The sequence below is a fragment of the Triturus cristatus genome, chromosome 5_2, assembly GCF_964204655.1.
Source record: "Triturus cristatus chromosome 5_2, aTriCri1.1, whole genome shotgun sequence".
Lineage (NCBI taxonomy): Eukaryota > Metazoa > Chordata > Amphibia > Caudata > Salamandridae > Triturus > Triturus cristatus.
The window spans coordinates 622,971,148-622,994,047 of NC_140588.1; the positions used below are offsets into that span (position 1 = coordinate 622,971,148).

General features: G+C 43.3%; 2 protein-coding genes across 8 annotated transcripts in view; one reads left to right on the plus strand and one right to left on the minus strand.

Annotated features, from left to right (window-relative positions):
• Window positions 1-6,198, minus strand: part of CSTF2 (cleavage stimulation factor subunit 2) — a 446,855-nt gene extending 440,657 nt beyond the window's left edge. For 5 of the 6 annotated variants that reach the window (XM_085607738.1, XM_085607736.1, XM_085607737.1 and 2 more), the window contains exon 1: window positions 5,985-6,165. In XM_085607738.1, coding sequence (XP_085463864.1) covers window positions 5,985-6,060 — 76 coding nt within the window. In that variant the 5' untranslated portion in view covers window positions 6,061-6,165. Of the gene's footprint in view, window positions 1-5,984 lie in introns of all 6 variants that reach the window. The other variant, XM_085607739.1, reaches the window with a different exon arrangement.
• A 265-nt stretch (window positions 6,199-6,463) lies between these two features.
• TYW2 (tRNA wybutosine-synthesizing protein 2) overlaps window positions 6,464-22,900 on the plus strand; it is a 174,289-nt gene continuing 157,852 nt past the window's right edge. Inside the window, exons 1-2 of one of the 2 annotated variants that reach the window (XM_085607740.1) lie at window positions 6,464-6,559; window positions 17,120-17,208. In XM_085607740.1, the coding sequence (XP_085463866.1) occupies window positions 17,132-17,208 (77 nt within the window). In that variant the 5' untranslated portion in view covers window positions 6,464-6,559; window positions 17,120-17,131. Of the gene's footprint in view, window positions 7,075-17,119; window positions 17,209-22,900 lie in introns of both variants that reach the window. The other variant, XM_085607741.1, reaches the window with a different exon arrangement.

Consider the following 22,900-nt stretch of genomic DNA (forward strand, 5'->3'; position numbering starts at 1 on the left):
TTTCACTGCCCCTTCCACCTTCTTGTCCACTGTGTCAGATGGCAATGCATATTCTGAAACCACGTTACCCTGGTAGGATAATCAAGCCATAATGTTGTCAAACTTCAAAAAGGCTGGGAACTCCTCCCCAAACTTATCCAGAGGGTAACGTTACAAAAGAAAGCGAGGAAAAGACTACTTCTCAACATCCTTCCATTAATTCATTAGTAAGCACGTGATGATTGGAAACATGCAAGGGCAAATATTCTGCGTGCATATTTTGAGGAAAAAAGTAATCATAAGTCGGTGTCTGAGCAGAAGAAGCAAATCCCAAATTATCATGCACATGCTGCACTATTTCAGCCATATCTGCACCATGAACAAAATGGCCCTTGAGGTCCTCATCATCATCCTCCAAAGAAGGATCCCTCCTGGGCCTGAAACCCAGCCTTCACAGCTGTTGCAAAAATAGCCAGGGGATCTGGGCTTACAGCAACCCCCGGAGATGGCCCAGTCACGGAGGGGACATCATCCATATCGCCAGAAGCAGGACTGCAGCTAATACAGCGTGGCAGTATCACTTCCAAAACCAGCCCAGCACAGGAAACCATATCCTGATAAAGCCAGCTGGTTGCCTAGGCGACGCTGCTCCCCAGCAACACGCTACCAGCCTACCAAGGAACAGGCGGAAGCGCTCACTGTAAGGAACCTGGGTCCCATGTTAAAAACAGGCAGACGCCACCCGACTGCTGTTTTAATTTGCCCGAAGTTGTGAATCATGTAGGAGTGCACCGCACACTTATTCACATCCATGAATGAAAGGGAAAAAGAAAATAAACCAAAAAACATCCCTGAGGCCGTCACAGGCTGCCCTGCAAGCACCAGATGCACCTGTGATCACGCATGCCCAACATACGTGCAACAATCAAACAATATATTAAAAAATACAGATAAAGCAGGTCAAAATAAAAGGATATCAAAAGTTCATAGAAATAAAAAACATACCACATACCTGTAGTCAAGATGGCAATCCATCCGCTGTATAAAAGAGAAACAGAAAGTCCTGGACAGGATATGACGTATTTAACGCTCCATTTGATGGGTGCCATATTGGATTGAGAAAGTAAAATCAAGCTAGGTGATCATTACATGCATGGTTAAGAGATAAACTCATATTTGAGGACTGTGAGCGGAAGATGGACGAGAAGGTAATAGAACTGCACAATGTGAAACTAGAAAACCTGCAATCTGTACCGGCTTCCTACCTGGCCAAATTGGGTAATCCTTGACAATTGTTTTATTTCACTTTACCTCCCATTTCCTCAGTATCGCATGTAAGAGCACTTTGAAATAGATGCGTTCACAAAAACTTTTCTTGTGTTTGATTTAAAAAACTATAATGTTGTCCATGTTCAAAAACAACCTAGGCCACCCAGAGGGTTCGACATGACAACCGACTTGTCTCTAAATTCACTATTGGTATTGTTGTAGGGTGGGAGTAGGCATGAATGTTTCTTATTTCATTTTTTAGAATTATCACTTTTTTAAAAATCTTTTCTATTTCCCGATATAATCTGATGAACTAAGGTGAAACACTTCTTATTAATCGAATGCACTTTTTTATATTTTGAAGAGATGGTCATATTTTCAAACATCTGTTGCTAGATGTCTGAAAAATGAAAACGTTTCTAAAGTTATGTGCTGAAGCATACCTTATTTGCTGCTTCTTTTACTTCAGTTAACTTGTAAATAAACACTTCCATGGTTATCATATTGTTAAATGTTAGTTCACTCAAGTAAAATGCAGCCCAGTGCGGTTGTTTTTCAAGGTGTCGCTTGTGAAGGTCAGGTGGGCCACATGCACACCGGGCCATACTTTGAGTATCACTGACTTTGCAGAATCATAAACTCTGTGCCAAATTTAGCCTGTGCAGCAAACGAAGACTAATGTGCCTGCTTGCCTAAAGCAGGGAGCTGCTCCTGGGGGCAAATTTCGTATTATTTCTCCCTCTTCATGTCATCTACAGGGACATAATTTGACCAATACCTGTATGAACCTGAATTATGTCATTTAAGTAAAAACATCTATAATAGCTGTCATGGGTTGCCGATTGAACTGTACAAACTTAAACCGGACAGATTGGCCCCGTAGTTAAGAACGATGTATGAGGAATTGAGACACGTGGGACTCCGGCTCTGAACCAACAGACAGCCACTATAGTCACCATCCACACGGAGGGGATGGAGGGGAAGCCGAAAACCGATTGCGGGTCTTATCGGCCGATATCCCTGTTGAACGCAGAGCCTAAGATCCTGGCTAAGCTCCTTGCCAAGCTCCTTGCCATTCTGCTTTTGATGGTGGTTGAGGCCTTGGTACACCCAGACCAATCCGGCTTTATTCCTGACCGCAATACCGCACTGAACTTGCGTAGGGTTCACAGGGTTTTGGGCAGGACGGCCTCCATTTTGGAACCGGCGGCTACAGTCTGTTTAGACGCTGCCATGATGTTCGACACCATCGAATGGCCATATTTCTGGGCAGGATCTGAGAAAAATGTGGTTTGGCCCGAAATACATACAATGGGTGCAGTTACTGTATGCTCGATCTATGGCCCAAGTAGTGGTAAACAACAGAAAATCGGCCACCTTTGAGCTGAGTAGAGGGACCCGCCAGGGCTGCCCCCTGTCCCCTCTCCTGTTCGCTCTGGCGCTGGAGCCACTGGCAGCCTGGATACGTAGGGACCCTATGATTAGGGGCATGCGTTGGTTTCAGGACTGGGAATGTCCCTTTACGCTGACGATATCCTTCTGTACTTGACCTCTCTGAGAAGTTCTTTGATAGTGGTTTTAGATATCCTCACGATTTTTGGAAGATACTCCGGCTACTCCATCAACTGGAGCAAATCCCTCCTGTTCGTGGTAGTAGGTGAGTCGCCAATCCCGCCGCGTGGGTGTCCCATACAAATGTGTACCGCTGGCTTTAAATATCTGGGTATCTTCCTCTCGCTGGATCCCTCTCTCCGTTATTCTCACAACCTCCAGCCTCCTTTGCTCCGGCTGCGTAAAGATATAGACAGATGGAAGTCGCTCCCCTTCCTTACTAGGGAAGGCTGCCCTCTTCAAGATGATGTCTTTACCCCGGTTCTTGTACGCACTCCAGAATTCCATGGACTCGGTGCCCGCGTCCTATTTCAGGGAAATCGAAAGCCTTCAAAGGGATCTATTGTGGAATGGCAAGCATCACATCGCCCTTGGCAAGCTTTCCCTGAACTGGTATGATGGGGGCATCAGCCTCCCCGATATTAAATTGTACTATTTGGCGTCTCACCTGTCCTCCATTAATCACTGCACTTATGCCTAACCTAGTGACCCAGGCTAGAACATGGATAGATGGCTTCTCTCCGGAGGGACCTTCAGTAGAGCCCTTTACTCTAAGCCCCGGCGCTATCCGCTTACGGGCCCCACTAAACATGCAGTGCACGTTCGGCATGCGGCCACCAAACGCCTTGGTTGGAGACGTAAACTAACACTCGCAACACCGCTATGGGATTCCGAACAACTGGGCAATCTGTGGAGAATTAAGGGTTTTGACAAATGGGATCTCATAGGTATTACACGTACAGGGGATCTGTGGGTAAAATCAGACATTAAGTCATTCGCCACATTGCAACAACAGTACAAACTGGCCGAGTCAGAGCGCTTCCGCTACATGCAGGTTCGACACGCACTTCGCACACACTTAGAGTCCGGGCCACACTGCCGGAATCGTCCCCACTGGAAGATAAGACTACTAGATGGCCATATCCCTGACAGCACCATTGCACCGATATATAAAAAAAACTGGTCAATAACATCTTGGATCCTCTCCAGGCCCTCCGAGAGAAGTGGACTGGAGATGGCATAGAGATAGACAACGAGGAGTGGCAGGAGGCTATCTCCTCTCCCAAGAGTGGTGGCGATACCGGCTCGTCTCCAACTTGTTCAACTAAAATTTCTTCACATAATATATGTAACGGAGCCTCAACTGGTACGGATGGGGAGGACAAACGGGGGTGCTTGTAGACGGGGATGCGGCCAGTTGGGAACCTTTTTCCATATAGTCTGGGAATGTGAATTGATCCAACCCTACTGGCGCGACATTCATGATATCATCAATACTGTTTTATACGTACAGCTCCGTGTGGAAGCCCGTAGGTGTCTGTAAAACATCTGGGAAAGGACCGATTTAAACGTCTGCTTGCCACAATGGGTTACGTTGGGACTAATGCTAGCCAAGAAAAATATTGCCCAGCGATGGGGGGTGTCGCTCCCACCTATAGTCCGGGATTGGGAAAAAGACTTGGATTGGGCAATGTTCAGAGAAAAAGCTGTGTACGTGTCTCGTGGATATACCAAAAAATTGTCTCGAGTTTGGGGCTAATGGAACTCCTATCGAGAAGATATCTGTCAACCTCCCCTGACTCCTATTGTTGATGACCGCCCCTCACCCTAGACCTTCCACTTTCTATACCTGTATACTGTGATTCACCTACTGTACCGATGATGCCTAATGTGTTACTCCCTCTGATATGTCATTGTATTGCTGATGTCTGTTTCTCATTAATAAAACATTTTTATAATAGCGGTCATGCATAGCACTAGCTTCCTTGCTTTCTTTCATTGCTGTGTGATTTAGCATTATTTTGTCTCAGACATGCAGGTTTATAAAGAGCTGTATATTTATTTTCGCAGAGCAGTGATTCCACCTATATGAAGTGTGCCCTGTCTGTCGCATTTTTCTTTGAACTTACATCCTGCCACTGGTATAGAAAAATCAATGGATGCTGCATAAAGTCACATTTGTGGGAGGTGCCTGGTTTTGTACACACCATGGCTTGAAAACATTACTGGTACCTTAAATGCAATGCTCTACAACTCAGGCTAGCTATATATCCCACTCTCGTAGGCGCATGCCTTTTCGCTTGCTACTGGACATGTTTTGAGTCTGTTTGAAATTACACTCAACAAAGGATAGGCCTGTGGATTGCATGACTTACTATATGTGAACAAGAGTTGTGTGGTGATAGATGCCATGCACATGGTGTTAACTGTATTAGTTAGTGGTTGAGCCGGGATTGAAATGCATTCTTCTGAGAAATATTCTGTAATGTATCCTTTGATTTAGGAGTCACAGTGATATTTCTAACCAGTTGCAGCTGTAACATAATTATTATTTTTTTTTTTGCCTACTGTTGTTGGAAAATATGAACTTTTTTTTGTTTGGTTGGTTGTTAGGTGTAGTTGTAACTTTAAGCCTTAAATTTTTTATCTTTCCAAACTCAGGATACAAATGTACTAAATGTTTTGTCAAAGCAGTGTTATTATTTTCTTATTGTTAAAGTAATACGCTCAGTAGCTAGCTCTAAGATGTTTATGTTTGATGGTGCTTACAACATCGATTCTCTGAATGTGGAGCTAGTTAACTCTGTAACTTGAAGTGTTTTAGACAGGTGAACTAGTGAAGAGACAGATGGTCTTTCTCCATCATAGGCAATAGGCCAAACTATCTAGGAACTCCCAACTCACACTGGTAATGCCTGTATACTTAAGGATCATTTCTGAGTTGTAAAGCCTTTTATTTTGCACAAAGGGATTTTTCGGAAATTGACTGCATTACATACTCATAACTGCTGTTTTTTACTTTGTGCAAATGAGTCAAAGTGTCACACATAAGCTACTGAAATGCCAAAAATAACTAAAATAAAAATGTGGACATGTCACACATAGGCAAACCAAAACATAGTAGCTATGAACAGGAGCGCGACACCCTAAATAAGCATGTGCTACGCGGGCACATACTTCTGGGTAAAAGACTAATGATAACATATTGCTCATGAACTACAGAAGGTTGTCTATCATATGTAGTGGTTTCGTGTTCAATTTAATCACAGGCCTTCAAACTGCACTTCACCGCTGACGCCTTCCCTCTAGTGTGCCTCGGCCACATCCTCTAGCTCAATACTTACCAAAGACAGAGCGCAGTGATCGATCCACCGCTGGATCTCTCGCAACCATACCCGCCATACCAGCCATCCCCGCCATCTTCACAACAGCAGCAGCACCTCAACTTCCGGTCCGACTGTGAAAAATCACCACCATACATCCGGCGATTTCTAGAACATGTGAAGCCAACAGATCTTCCGCTTCCGCCCAAGCAATGTTCCAAGTCGCGGCGGTCCCACTGTTGCCATGGGAACAGTTTCACCCTTTAAAGTATAGGAAAGCGACATCGGCCATCTTGGAATGGGAAGCTTTAGTCATTCTAGATCTGGATCAGTAGGTATTTTACTAAATTGAGCATAAATCTGGCAACAATTTGATGTGAAATAGCGAAATGTTTCTCATCCTTTTGATAGTGTTTTAGTTTTTTCGTCATAATTGTTTTGTGTGATACATCATACTTTGGCCTGTGTTCTAAGTAGGTCGAACATTTTTTTTCAGTGTCGGCCGTGTCAATATTAACGGACACAGATAAAGGACTACCAGAAGCATCGAACTGTTACGGAGGGACAGCATCCTGCAGACACGCGCGACAGACCAGGCAAGTCGAAAGAACCAGGAAGGATTTTGTTACGTTGGGAGGGCTGCAACCGATTAGTGCACAGCACAGCAGAAATTATCCCCAAGCCTCCTGTGTTTTGCTGCAGCTACACAGCCAATAATGCAGAAAGCAACTCGCTGCATTTTTAGCGTAAAACACGTTAAAGAGGCAGAACAAAAAATAAGGAACGAGTTGGAGATTCAGTCTGTGCGCTACGTTTTTCTATGATTTTTCACTTTGGACTTTTTAAATTGCGTCCAGGCGTTATGCGGCATAGTGTTACACGGTCGTGCCAGACTGGCTAGTCTGAGATTCAGCGTGTTGGCTGTTTCTGGGCCTGATTTATGGACTGACAGGCCGGTGTTTACTGTAAATGCACTTGGCTGCTTGAGGGACTCGTGCAACTTGTGCTGCACTAGTTTAAACTCGGGGCGCTTCCCAGTGGTTCTATAAGCTATCGAACTAAATGTGCCAACTTCTAGCCTAAAGATGTGCTTCGAAAGAGGGGGTGACAGGTCATTATGTTTCCTTTCTCTGTGTTTCTCGCTCTGTTCTGGTAAATACTGTATTTTGTTTTCCAGGGAGTGTTAATTTTTGTTCTTTTTTGTGGCCCTCTGAAAGGGGTTGTGATAGTGTGACGACTTGTATTTTATGTAGCGCTTCCCAAAGTTATTTTGGACTAAAATAAATAAGTGTTACCATTAGTCAAGTCAGTGCATATTATGTGGATTGGATATAGTGATTAATCGCCTTTTTATATATTTTAAAAAAAAATGTATTTCCTTTTCTGATACCTGATGGAAAGGTGTAGCGCTAATCTAATTTATTGTTATGTTAAATATAGATTTTATTTAGTGATGCATATTGTATATTGACTTGCAGCACTAAGAAAGTAATACAAACCACCATTAAGACATACGTTCTAATTGGATGCACAGTTTGTTTCGGAAGCAGTGAATAGCTTCTGTTATGTCACTTTCTTATTTTCACCTCATTGCCTTGTAAATGAAGTTCACATTCCGTGACTTTTGTTGTACTCTGTATTGTGTTGCAAATGCACAACATCACTAGCAAGAAGACCAATTTAGTCCTGATTCTTGTGTAAGCAATGTCACTAGGCAGACAAAGAAGGCCACAACCCCTTGAAAAGCCTTACAGGAACAATGAATGTAAAGGCTTGTCTAACCGTAAATTGTCCTTGAGGTGGCCGGTCAGCACCGTTCAGAGGGCTTGTTCTAGTCTCTGGAAATGGCCATATATGTATTAATAAAGGTTTTATTCTAGTTGCAATTATGAGATTCATCCCTTGTGCAGGAGCAGAGGCACTTTCCTTGGTGCACTATTTCTTAGGTTGTGCTTGGTTAGAAAGATGTGGATTTGCAGTTTAGCCTTTTTTGCCTTGTGTTTTGGTGTTGTGACCACAGTGTAACATGTACCTGCAAATGAGCAGATTTGGAGCAAAGATGTGCGAGAGACAGATGCATAAGCTTAGAATGTTTTTAGGTTGAAAGGGCATAGTTTGCAAATGGAAAGTGTTATGCTGTCGTTCTTGTTAACCCGAGGATTGTTCTTGTAATGTTGGGGTTCGAGAACTTCGCTAGCTTAAGTGTTTCTGAAAATAAGTTCCTGCGTAGTATTACTAACCTCCCCCAAAGCACTCCCTTAAGGCCGTTCAGGTATGATCTTGGTGGAAACCCTATTTCAGATGTTGCCAAACTGTGCCCTATTTTATACTGGCGCAGGTTGTGGACAACACCTAAACTGTCATCATACGCTGCGGGTTTCCTCGATGTAATAAAATCTGATGGCTTCCATAAAATCGTCTGGCTAAGGGGAGTTAGAAATAGTCTAGTGGGTTTAGGTATGAAAACGCTATGGGAGAATCCAACAGGGGCCTCTTTACCCTCTAAAAAGATCTTAAAAGAGAAGTATTGGGAAAGGGTCACCCATAATGTTCTGATTAATACTGACTCATCTTCATTGGCGGGAATCTTTCTGGAATCAAAATTCATCCCCAGACTCGAAACATACTGGGACAGCATTACTAAACCAAGGGACAGGAAATTGTATTTTCAGCTGAGGGCGGGTGACTGCCCCTAAGATCTCTTACTTCCAGGTGGTCTCCACCAAGCGATAACATATGCCTGGCTTGTGGGATCCACATAGAAACAGTCGCCCATATGCTCTTTGCCTGTAACGCTTATGCCACCCCAAGGCGGGTTTGGCTAAGCCCTATGTGCAAACTACTTGGCACAAACAGGAGTGCTGAAGCTGAAAGGCTTATATGCACCAGTACTTTGCCATTCATTACAATGGCGGTTGCTAAATACCTAGGATGGGTGTGGATAATAAGGCTGAAATCAATATCTGGGTAAATTAATTTTGAGCAAAATGTCCAGTTTGTTTAGTTCAAACTAAGAATGTGACTGATTCTATACTAAACTGTTTTAGATTTATTTGAAACATATTTTTAGTGAAAGGAAGCGAGTAATATGAAATTTGTATTTTTTCTACTTGTCTAGATCCTAGTTTTAATTAATTTTTTCACCAGATTATGTATAACCCAGTCAAGACCTTTTTAAGTGTGTAATTTTAAATGTTGTTTGTAATGTGCTTTTATGATTACATGTCGAATAAAGCTTGATTGGATTGGTAATGTTGTGCTGAACATGTAGGAGTGCTTGATGCATGAAGTGAAATGTACCCCCAGATTCCTGACTTTCATATCTGGGAAACTGAATCTACTTCTTGATTTAATATGTTCCTGGGTCAGCTTTTGAGGAACCGCTACATCTTTTACATCTTACTGAATTTTAGGTGGTCTTGGATGTTTCTAGTCTTTGCCAAGACAGAACTCCATAGTTTGCCGCCTGTGTGGAGAAGGAGGTTTTTTGTAGGGTGAGATGTCCAACAGAGGATGCGTGCCATTCTAAAGTGTCTGCAATTATCTTTAAAAATTTATTTCAATGAAGGATGGAACAGTTCTGTAGATGTCCCATTGGCCAATTCAGAGTTCATTGAATGTGGAGCGTCTGTCCTTGTGTAGGCAGAGAAGCACTTTGAGAGCTTAAAATAAGTACAGGTAGAGTTGTCTGACTGCTGCACTTTTGAAGTTTCTGAAGTCTTTGGAATAGAAAGATTGGGGCCCAAAGGTAGAGCAAGTCTGCATTATTCAGGCGGGACTGGAGTAGTGTTAAATCCTCAGTAATATTATGTAAGGTAGTTCGATATTTTTGTGTTCTGTATACTAGGTTTTTATAGCTTAAAAAATGAAGTCAGATAAATATTTGTGCTGACTTGAATTCACGCAATAAAAATATCATTGTAGTCTGTCACCCACTACCTAAGATAAATGAATCACTGTCCACATTAGAGGATGCAAAGGTTTTTAGCAACATTGACCTTAAGGCTAAATATCAAGAGGTAACTCTCAAGGCGGAGTCGGAAGCTTTAGCCTCTTTTATCGCCCTGGTTGGTGCCTACAAGTACTTACGATTGCCGTTTTGGTTTAGAATCAGCAGCCTGCGTATTTCAAAAACTCATGTTCACTCTGTTCAAGGATATGCCTTCTGTGTTGGCTTTCCAGGATGACATACTTCTATTTGCCAAAGATGTTGTGGAACACAATTACATTCTGGACAAAGTTCTTTACATTTTAAGCAAATGTGGTATGGCTGTGTCAAGGGAGAAATGTGAAAGAATTTTACCCAACAATTTGTGGAGTATCTTGGTCATTATATCACGGCTGAGGCTGTTAAAACTAAGGAGGATCTTGTAAAGGCGTTGGGATGTGCCTTCCCCTAGCAATAAGGACAAGTTGAAATACTTTTTGGGATTGAGTGACTATTACAGGTTTGTAAGTGGGTATGCCACTCTCATGGATCCTCTAAAGAAAATGCTAGGGAAAAAGGAACAGTTTAATTGGGTTGGGGGTGTGAGGGGGCTGAACAAAATATTTTGGGAAATTCAAGATATATTGACCAAGGTCCCAGCGTTGGAGTCTTACATGGATGGGTATCCATAATTGGGGGGGAGGTTGTTGGGGGAGTTTGCAGCCCATTCAACGTCATCGTGTGCCCTTTTCATCTCATGTGACTGCAGTGCAGCCTGCCGGTTTTTGTCTTCATCACAAGCTGTCAACACTGCACTTGTGCATCGGCTCTAAGCTCACTTGGTCGCGGAACAGCTTGGCAGCACTTGCCCTCATTACAAGTAGCCGTTTGTAGGTCAAGGTTTGAATGCAATGTTGTTGTTTTTTTCTATGCAATACACTGGAACCTCTTTGGGATCCAAAACAGTACTTACTGGTCAATTGGCCCTTTTGAATAATTTTGTTTGTTTTCTTGTCTTCTTCATCGTTTTGATATTTTTTTTTAAAACTCTTTTTATTAACATTTGCATTTGTAACCAATACTGCAATACCATATCGTGCATTATCAAGTACATTACAGTTTGCTCGTGTCAGCCGCTGCCGAGCGCCAAAGGTCCCATTCTGTCTCCTCAGGACCCCAACACCCTCCTCCTCCACCGTGTCAAGCATCTCGTGTCATGCCACCTCATACACCCCCAGTTAGTCTGAATCATCCGATAGGGATTCATCCTGCGGGGGTTCACAAATGTTCCCTCGATAGTCATTCCACTTCCCCCATATCTTAGTCCATTTCTTGGGGCATCTTCTGTGCACATAGACCGATTTCTCCGTCACCATTAGGTCGTCCATACCGTTACACCATTTTTGGAGGGTCGGAGCCTGCCTGGCTCCCCACTGTTGCGCAATGTCTCTTTTCGCCAAAGCCATCCCCAACGCTACCCATGTTTGCACTGTCTGCGTAATATCCGCTTCTTCCCAGATATTCAAGATGCACCCCCTGGGTTCAGGGACTAATGTTGCCCCTGTGACTTGCGCAATTGTACGCATGACTGCTTTCCAATATTTCTGGATGTGTACACATTGCCATATTATGTGCCAGAAAGTGCCTGGCTCTCCACACTGTCTGACGCAAAGTGGTGTGTCGGCTCTGTGTAGTTTATGTAGTAGTGTCCTGGTATAATAGGTACGGTGTAGTATCTTAAGTTGTATTAATTTAAATCTGGATGAGATCGCCACTTCTCGTGGCGATGCCAGCGCGTCCTGCCAATCAGTCTCATCCAGCTCCCCCACGTCGGCCTCCCATTTAGTTTTGAGGGCTTGTGTCGGGTCTGGTTGGTTGTTTACGAGTTTTTTATATGTGAGTGAGATAGCCTTCTTCGTCATATGATCAGTAAGGAGCCTATCCTCAAGGGGTGTGGACTCTGGGAGTTTAGTGCCTTGTGGTATAAGCGCCGTAAGGGCATGCCTTATCTGTAAGTAGCGAAACGCCTCAGTGTCCGCCATCCCATAGCTCCGCTGCAAATGCTCAAACGGGACGGGGCTCCCCTTTTTCCACACATCCCCTACCTTTGAGATACCGATCAAATCCCATTTGTTAAACCCCTTCGTGTTCCGTAGCCTGCCCAGTTTATTGGTGTCCCAGAGTGGCGTCGCCTGCGTGATGACTCCGTCCCATCGCATCTCCTTCTGTACTGCGTGCCAGATCTTAATTGTATGTGCTGTAGGGCCTATAAGATGCTTGTGTTGAGTCCTATTATAATCGTTTTGATATTTAATTGCTAACCACATCCTTCCCACAATTACCCTGTTGCTATTCAGTATCCCATTTCATTTTCTTCAAGTGAGGATAATCTTTACCTAAATTATGGCCTCAACACAACAGATCACATTGTCACCATCTTTATACAGTCACCTAGGAATCCAAGTGGTGCCAGTGGGTAAGAATATTTGACTACTATTTGGTGTCAAATTGATGCTACACGTTTTCCTCCCACACGCAAAGCACCCGTCCTGTACAGGTGCATCGGACTAGCAGCCCAGCAAGTTTTTGACACCGTTCCATGCTTTATACCACAAGGGCGATCAGGAGATGACTGGGATTCCTACAAGGAAGCGTTGGCACATATGGGCAAGCAATATGATGAAGAACTAAGCATTATGCTTGAATGTCACAATTTCTTTAAAAGGAAACAAAGTGCTGATGAACCTGTTGAGGAATATGTAACAGCACTAAGGATCCCAGCTTCAACTTGTGAATTTGGAGCAAGTGTGGATATCTCTATTCAAGATCAATTTGTCTTTGCATGTTATTCTCCAAAAATTCAAGAGAGACTTTAAGTTGTAGAAACCCCACTTTGTCCAAAATTATTGATTTGACAAAAGTAATAGAACGTTCAATGGTTTCGACTAGACCCATTCATGAAGGACAATCTGTCAACTCAGTCAACTTACACGCTGAAGATGCCATCAGTTCTAGATCTGTTGGCAACAATCCTGGAAAAACTCAATTTAAGAAATCTCTAAAATGAGATGCGATTCAAAATCTCATATTGGCAATACTCTCTACTGTCCCGCCATTGGAAAAAGATGCATGTCATCCAAAAAAATGGGACATTTTCAGGCTACTTGCCAGAGTACTAGAAGATCAACCAAGATTAACAGTATTGACATCACTGAAGATGCCCACATTTGTTCTGAGAAGCTTGGTAATCTGGTTTTAACAATTAAACGTAACAAAATCAGTGGAGTGCGTAACGCAAAGGGGCCCTGGTGTGATGCCATAATTGGGGGTGTACCACTTCAAGTTATGGCTGACTCTGGATCGCCCCTTATAATTTTATCTGATATTATGTTTCAGGAGAAATCAAAGGTTTATGTAATGCTTTCTCAGACTGATGTCAATCCCAAAGCCTTTGGAGAAACAGAAATTGGCATGCTCAGTTATTTTAGATCAAAAGTAGCATGTCTACACTGACATACCATTACTAAAGTGTTTGTAGCATTCAAAGGGAGCAACATTGGAGGCTGGCAAGATCTAGCAAAAATATGAAATTATCTAAAAGCCAGTTTTGATAATCCTGTTGTGCAAGGTGCTCTTCCATAAGGTGACAATTTTACTGTAGTTGTTAAAGTAGACTCTAACAAACCTTCTTTTCCAGGATATTGAAGCCATCATTAGCCAATTTCCCACAGTTTTTCGTCTGACAAAATAGGTACTGTGCTAGGTTTTGAGCAACAAATTCGGTTAAAAGCAAATGCTCAACCTGTGGAGCATAAGGTTCGACCTTTGCCTCTGAGTGTGAAAGATGATTTAACAAAAGTTCTGAAGAATCTTTGTTCAGAGGGAAGTATCGTTCCATGTGATTCTTCATCTTGGATATTTCCCATTGTAGTTGTATATAAAAAGTCTGGGGAGGTGAGACCTTGTGCTACTTAAATAGTAATATCCTTGTGGATTGTAATCCCCTCCCCAGAATTCATGAACTGTTGGCTGGTCTGGAGGGCCCCAAATTATTCTCTTTAATAGGTTTGAGGCCAGCCTATCACCAAATTTCCCTTAGTGTTGAATTCCAGTAACTTACAACCTTTGTGACTACGTTTGGGGCATTCAAGTACTTCAGGCTTCCATTTGGTTTGGCCTCCGCTGCTAGCGTTTTCCAGAGGCTCATGGATCTTCTTTTCGAAGACATTCCTCAAGCTCGAGCTTACCAGGATGACATTATGGTGCACGCTAGCAGTCGTGAGGCACACAACGACACATTGCTCAAAGTTCTCTCAAAATTATGCAATGCTTGGTGTGATCATTAGACATGAGAAATGTACGTTTGGTGTTTAAGAACTGGACTATTTAGGACACACATTTGTCCCCAGAAAACATCAAACCTAAGTTTTCCTTAAAGCAATTTGTGAAGCTGTTTCACCTAAAGATAAGGATGCTTTACGTTCATTTTTAGGGGTGACCGAATATTCTGCTTGATTTGTGCATGGGTATGCTAGAATAGTAGACCCTTTTGAGAGCGTTGCGTAGAAAAGGTACTAAATTCATATGGAGTCAAGAATTGCAGAGCACATTTGACAAGGTCAAAATCATCATTGAGCCGGCACCAGCCTTGCAACCCTTGTCGGGACTTGGTGCTGTACTTGTTCAGTGGGCGTTTGGCAAGGAACACACTGTTGCATTTGCTTCCAGATCACTACAACCTGCTGAAAAACGATACAGCACTATCAAACGATAAGCACTTGCTTGTGTCTGAGCAATACAAAAGTTCAGGTCATACATTTGGGGTCGTGAATTTGAAGTATTTACTGATCACAAACCACTAATGTACATTCTCAATGGCGGAGGAACTAATCGGGCTTCTATCAGGTTAGTACGTTTACTCTCCACATTTCAAGAGTATCAATTTGTCATCAAACACCTACCCGGTGGGAAGAACTTTTGAGCAGACTGCTTATCCTGTATGTCTCTAGAGTGTGAAGAGAATGATACAGAGTGTGTTGTTGTGGCAGTGGATGCTGTTCTGGAGAGTGCCCCCATTTCTGAAGGGACCTGGAGAGAGGCATGTTCTAGAGATCCTAACCAAGATAAGGTCAACAAATTAATTAATAAAGGGTGGTCAGAGAGCAGAACTCTTTCTTGTGAAATTTAAGAATTTCTCTTTTGTGGCGCATGAACTGTTGGTTGTTGATGAGATGGTGATGCGTCCCGATCTTTTCATCCCTCCAGAAAGTCTGCATAAAGAAATCATTCAGGCAGCTCATCATGGTCACTTGGGGGTCACCAAAACATGTTGGCTCCTTAAACAATTCTATTGGTACCCTTCTCTTGACAGACAAGTCAGATCAACCATTGAAAGTTGTGTGGAATGCCTGCTCTCTGACAAACGTTGGAAAATCTTTAACACTCCTCTGCATCTTGTACCATTTCCAAAAGGTACCTGGGAAAAGGTTGGTTTAGACTTTTCTGGTCCTTATGATGTCTTGCCTGTTGAGAACAATGTTTTGATTTTAATAGTAGATTATTTTTCAAAATAGATGTTTTACTGGTTTTGTGATGGTCCCACTACTGATAATGCCATAAAATATTTAGTTCGGGCTGGTCTGTTCCCATGAGGCACAGGGTCAGACTGATTTGCATATGGCCATGTCTGAACTGGGGTGGTGGAGTGAGCTAAAGAATGATGATGGATTAAACCCAGATCAGTTGACTGGGGGTGAGTGTTTGATTAGCTCAAACGCTCCGTCCAGCATCCCCTTTGGTATCGATTAAAATGTTTAGGACAGGTCTTCAAATTGGAGGCACCACCAAAGACAATTGTCAGACAATGGGTCCCATTTCATTTCACAACAAATGTGTAGGGATTTAAAGCACAATGATGTTCAACATTTTAAAGTGGCTCTGTACTCGCCCTCCTCCAATGGCCTAGTTGAAAGGGGAAACCAAAAGGTAAAGAAGGGGGTGCAGACCGCAGTGTCCTCAGGTTTGAATGTTCAAGAATTCTTAAAGAATAAGATTTGGTCATATGGTATCACACCTCACAGCACCACTGGGGTCGCACCTTTTGAGTTTGCTTAGAGGAAGGAAAGTGCACTCCAATTTGTGTCCTAATTGGCTCTCTATCAAAAGTTGTCAAGAAATTGAATCTCTGGTTTCCATTAGATCTAGGGTTGAGGTTAAACAAAACCTTATGAAGTCTCACTTTAGACTCTGGTAAGCATTTTAAAAATGAGTCTTTAAAGGTGGGTTATTGGGTTCTAATCAAAAACCCCAAAAGAGTAATGAAAGGAACTTTTTAGGTACTCTTCACCTGCACTTGTCATTCAGGTGAGCAAAGGTTCTGCCCTATTAGAAAACAGGGGTTGGTGGAGCAAGAGGAGTTTGGTCCTACTCACTGGTTCACAGGCAGACATCCTCAAGAAACATTCTACTTTTAATTGCTGATCAGAGTCCATCTTCTAATTGGTTACAAGATACTGTAGTTTCTAATTCTGATGCTGGTACCACAATGTCTGAAGGTGATTCCAGGACACTCCAAGATGCTGTGTCCCCTGTGACTACCCGTGGTGAGGTAACAGTCAGCAGAGAGAATGTTCGCTCTAGGAAATTACCTTGCAAATGTAATCATTACATATTGGAATAACCTTTTATTTTTACTTTGTAAGTTGTAGAACAAAGTTTGTTACATCTGCATACTCCACACTGTATTGTACAAATGTATGTATTACATAACAGGTTATTTTTTCCTTTCTTCACCCTTATGTCTGTTGAAGGGGGAAATGTTGTGATATAGTTGGTTCCCTTGCTTCTTGTGAGGGCGGAGCATGCAGTCTCCTCGATACCGTCATTAGTTGTGTAGAAGCATATGTTATTATTTAACTATGGTTCCACACTCGGGTAGTGGAACGGCAACTGCAGGTCTCCCAGCAAAAGAGCCAGTTGCGGCGGAAATCTGCGTATGACGGAGGTTCCCGGTCATGGGTTTTTGCATTGAACTGAATAAACTTAAACTTTATTAACTACCCTCTGCATCTCACTGCAATAGTTCACTAGGGAAGAGGTCGTAGCTTACAGAAAGCCATTTCAGATTCTGATGTGGCTGACAAGTCATTTAGCAATCACATCATGTTGGATGTGCTCTGGAGATTCTCCCCTAAAGTCCAAATAATTATATATGGTTTTATTCTTTCAGGTTTTGTTGTCCATGATGGATGGAAAGCCAGAGGAGGTCGGTGGTATTACTGCAGTCTTAACAAAGGCATCATTTTCACAGCTGTACAGGTGCAGTATGGACACGCTCAGTTTTGGCCTACTGTAAACTCTCAGGGTTGCACACATTAGGAGATAAAAGACTGATTTATTGTTATGGGCAGATTTGTACACACAAAACCTCCTTATACAATATTACACAAGATTAACAACCATTTGCCTGATGATTAACTGCAGAACCTTTGAATGGAATACTTTGGTTCAGAGTTTTGCTTAGTGCTTAATTTGAGCCGGTGGTTGCAGGTGTGGCCCACTGGCACTTACTTTTGAGGATCAGCACTTATTTATCTCATCAGTCTTTGGCCCAGAGAGAGAGAGAGGAAAAAACACAACGGGGGAAAATGGGAGGAGAACAAAGCTCAAACCTTTCAAAGACCAAAAGCAAGAATGAAAAAGCACCTAAAAGAGTGAAATAAAAGGGCAGGCAGTGTCTGGTGATGGATGAAAGTGGTATGAGGTGGAATTAAGACTACCACAGCATTGGCATTCCCCACCAAGACATTAGATAGATTCGGCTGCGGCTTATGAGCAAAACCTTGGACACAAACGCCCCCCCCCCCTACCTCCTTGAGACAATAAAACGCCTCCATGAAGGGAACTATGCAAGAGTGAGATATGGGAAAAATGGGGATCTTACTAACTCTATCCCAGTAAATAGGGGAGTGAGACAGGGGTGTGTCATAGCTCCCACACTTTTCTGCATATACATCAACGGTCTGGTGCACGCCCTGCGCCAATGTGAGGACATTGATGCACCTAAGCTGGCGCAGGGTCTTGTACCGGCGTTGATGTTTGCAGACGACACACTCCTTCTCTCTATATCCCCTATGGGGCTCCAGAGGATTTTGGAGGGGTTTTTGAGCTTTTGCAAGGATCGGGGTTTGGAGATTAATGTACAAAAGACTAAATATATGGTCTTTAATCCACGAAAATCCACCCATCCCGGTCCTCACCTGAAAGGAGTTCCCTTAGAGAGAGTTCAGGAATTTGAGTATCTGGGGGTGACCTTAAATGAAAACATGCTCTGGGCCACCCAATTAACCAAGGCCAATCTTAAATTGATCCAAATTTCTGGGGGTCTAGCTAAATTTTTCAAGAACACACATTGCAAACCATTAAGTCCCGTGATAGAAATTTATACAACCCAGATAAGAAGTGCTACCCTATATGGTGCCGAGATTTGGGGACATTCTACAACTAACTCTATTTCAATCACCGAGAACAAGTTTCTCAGGCGGTTAGCTGGGCTACCACAAAGCACTCCTTTGACTCCCTTGCGCCTAGATCTTGGCGTAAGACCTATCACTAAAGAGGCTGGTTGTAGGCCTCTCCTTTATTGGAGAAGGATTTGGACTACCCCGGAACTAGTGTCATTTAAAAATGAGCTGATTGAGATCCTTAGCATCCCCGGGAGTGGGAGATACCCGTGGCTTGCATACATTAAAAAATATCTAATTCTCATGGGGCTTGGCGATTTATGGGATAATCCAAGTGTACTTGTTTTAATGTCACACGTAAAAGACTGATTGAAAGGTACTGGGAGGTACACATGAATGATCTGAATACAGGTACCAGATCTGGCCCCATGTCGTTCACATTTCTAGAGTTTAAATGTATATATGCCCTGGAACCAGTCCTTGATGTGATTCAACCCACTCTCGCCAGGAAACTTTTTCTGCAGTTCCGCCATGGATGTCTCCCGCTCCATGCTGTGACGAATAAATGGTCCAACGGTTCAGATAAGGGTTGCCCCGCATGTTTAGCTAATGAAGAAACTGATTTACATGTTCTGTTTTTTTGTGAAGGCTATTGTAAAATCCGACGGAGTGAGCTCATAAATTTATGTAGGAACTTGGGCTCTTCACGTTGTGTGGAAGTTTATAGACTGCTAAAAACAAACACTGATCTTCCTATTGTCTATGCAGTATCCAGATTTTTATATCGCATGTGGTGCATCAGGGCAAATCTTTTGAAAGCGAATTAATTTCTTATCTTATTCTTAAAACTTGTAAATATTTTAAACTTGTTTTTTTTAACTCTCCAAACTCTTACCTTTATATATAATGGATTTTGTATATTGATGTCTCTTTTATGGCTTTTGCCGAAATAAAGATATATTGACTGACTGACCAACACTTAGGTGCCAATTACGATCCGGTAAAAAAAATTCCCGTACGACTCGTATCCGGACTTTTTACCGTACGAATCGTACAAGTGCCGTACAAACTGGCAATCACGATTCGCATGGTAAAAAGCCCATACGAGTCGCATTGGGAATAATTCCCCACACGTCCTCGGGTCGGAAAAAGTGTCCGACACGTCCTCGGACGATTTACCGTACAAACGTGAAAAGCGAAGTCCGACCGGGGAATCACGATCCGTCCGAATGTCCAACCGTATGGTTAAAAGACCGTCCGCACCGAACTCCTATAACAACCATGGAGACGTCCAAACAGGTGCCCGGTACGTGCCGTACCCCCACCCGTGTATGTACGGGCTGGGGGTACGCACCGTACATACACGGGTGGGGGTACGACTCGAACGTACTCGGGTGTACATACACGGGGGGGTTCGACACGTACTCGGGTGTACATACACGGGTGGGGGTACGACTCGAACGTACTCGGGTGTACATACACGGGGGGGGTTCGACACGTACTCGGGTGTACATACACGGGTGGGGGTACGACTCGAACGTACTCGGGTGTACATACACGGGGGTTCGACACGTACTCGGGTGTACATACACGGGTGGGGGTACGACTCGAACGTACTCGGGTGTACATACACGGGGGGTTCGACACGTACTCGGGTGTACATACACGGGTGGGGGTACGACTCGAACGTACTCTGGTGTACATACACGGGGGGGTTCGACGCGTACATGCGGGGGCTGGGGGGGGTACGGCGCGTACATGCGGGGGCTGGGGGGGTACGGCGCGTACATGCGGGGGCGGGGGGGTACGGCGCATACATGCGGGGGCTGGGGGGGGTACGGCGCTTACCGGGCCACCTACTCTGGTCGTTTCGCGCCGTACTTCGCTTTTCCGGCACTTTTTGGGTGCCGTAAAAATATCGCCGTCCGGACTGCTGTCGGTTCGAATCGTACTTCCTGGGTCGTGAAACGCTGCCTGGAAGCGTCCCGACGTCACGTCGCAGCATTCCCGGATCACATTCGTATGCATATTTTCGTCGGTCGGTGTTTTTTACGATTCGTACGGAAATGGTGTTTCCGTGCGAATCGTAATTCCATGTTCGTAATGTTTTACAACAGAGTACGAGTCGGACGGAGAATACGCTCCGACCGACGGTTCGTACCCGGTTTTTACCGGATCGTAATCAGCACCTTACTCTTTTACAAATTAAGCACTGGTTTTGTCCCTAGTAACTGTGGTTAAGAATGACTTCTACCTTGTCCGAAGCCAGCAATATTCTCTGACTTTTTACGCTGTATGATTCTAATATAGGTCCACTTCTGTCATTTTTACGTAGCCTCCAAATAGCAATGCCTTCTCTCGAGGTTGAGTGTTTTCTTCTAACAGGGAGGAGGAAGGGGTCCACCTCATGACGGTGGAATCTTGCACCTATCCTTCAAAACCTGTGTAAATGAAGACCATGGGTTTAGTACTCCAAAGTAATGGGTTTTCCCACAAAGTTACCTAGTGTTTGCGTCTCCTGTGCTGTTGGATTTTCTGGTTAGAAGAGAATTCTGATCGCTGCAAGTTTCCCTATAGTAAGGTTAAATTGAGTGATCAGGACTTTGGACCATCTCTAGATTGCATGTGTGCTAGGTTTTTTTGATGTAAGCTCTGCTTGTGGTTCTCTTATCTGCCAAGGGACTTTTTTACTACAGTATCTCTGAATGGGTTAGATGTCTTCATTAGCTAGGAGTGATAGCTGCTTCTTACGTTTTCATCCAGTGGAATCGCCATAGTCGTCTTGTAGCCACCATCAGCATCTTGTGAATATATTTTTTAAAAAAAATGGTTTTGACACTGTATAACATATCCCATCTGCCACATTCAATGCTTAATTCGTGAAAGAATGCTGGTGCCCAAAGCTGTGCTCAAAAGCCTCCAGCTGGTGCTATTACATGTAGGCGCGCAGAATATCAAGGTTGCATATTCTGGAATCCTCCTCTTGCCTCTTTAATGCACTACCAGGCACTTCCTGCCCCTTTATCTCATTCTTGCAGGTTCCTGCTTTCTCCCTTTGTAGTGCTTTTTCCGTCTTTCCCTGTGTCCTTCTTTCCCCTTGGTGTGTTTTTCTTTCACTTACGCTAGTTTAATGTTTGAAGAAAAATAAGTGCCAGTCAACAAAAATAAGTATTGGTAGGCCCCACCAGGAACCACCGACTCAAATATAGCACTGGCGACACGCGATTGTCTAAGAAAATGTTTTTCTCCCAGCAGAGCTGCAGTGTATATACTGTTTAATTCTTTTTACTTTATGTGATCAAGGACCATGTATTTATAGCCATTGCGGTTTTCTCTCTCGGGCACCAGCATTAAAAATAAATATATATATTTTAAATGGTAAAATTGCTTATAACTGTGTATACAGGTTTTATCTATCCGAAAAGGTGTTACTAGCAGCTTTTTCATTTCTTTCCAAAATGTGCCTTTTAAACATTTTATCTAACCAAATAGCTATTCTACTAATCCAAGGAGCAGCACAGATTCCATTTTAGTGCTGTCTATAGATGGCTATGTGCCTGAACTATTGTTATAATACATAAAAAAAAAAAAAACGCAGAAAGGGGCTTTGGACCAGCATCTTCAGTCATTGCTGGCTGGAAATGCCATTCACTCATTGCTTTGTTTAAAGTGTCATTTCCATTTTGGATCAATCGTCTGAACAGTAATTCTTTGTTTGAAATGTCAGTTCTTATATGCGATAACATTTATCCCCTTTGCACCTGCAGCATCACCTCAGGAAGCGTCAAACAGAGAGCGACAAAGGAATCTCTTCTAGGAAGCTGTTGTGTGTGGTGGACATAGTGAGACTGGGGCGGTGTGGGCCCCTGCACAAAGAGTGTGGCTGCAGAAACAGGGAATTAACAAGCATTTACAATGCAATTGCGATATTTTGAGCTATTGGTATTGTAAATGGCAATGCCTTTTATAATATTAAAAGGCATTGTCATTTACAATAACAATAGGTCAAAATTTGGCAAAAGCGAGACCTATTGTTTTGCAGAGTGCGGTGTCCATGAAGTGGGCGCCGTGCTCAGCATTCAAGTTTTAATAGAAATGAAAAAAGCTGAAAGAAAGCGGCGTGTCCCTGAAGCGGACGCCGCGTTCATGCTAAAAGTAGTTTAAAAAAAAAAAAAAGCATCGCCATTGTGCTGTGGGGGTAGGGTGTGGCCACTTTTGAAGTTAGAGCGGCATAGCGCTCCATGCAAAAAGCAGCCGCCATTGTCTTGTGTGGGCGCGCTGCAAATACAAGAAGTGGCCGCCATTGTCTCCATTAGTCAATAAACAAAATGGTGCTCACCGACTTATAACGCAGACAGTGTAACAAGCTAAGTAAAAGGTCCAGTCATTATGGGAGGTTACAAATGCAGACAAGGCAGTACCAAGGAGGGACTAACAAGCCTATTTACGAATCAGAAGCCAGCATTTATGAAGGACAATGACTCGAGCAAATTACAAATATGGACGGAGGGTGGGCTGGGCTTCAAGTGCATACTCCAGTACAGCAT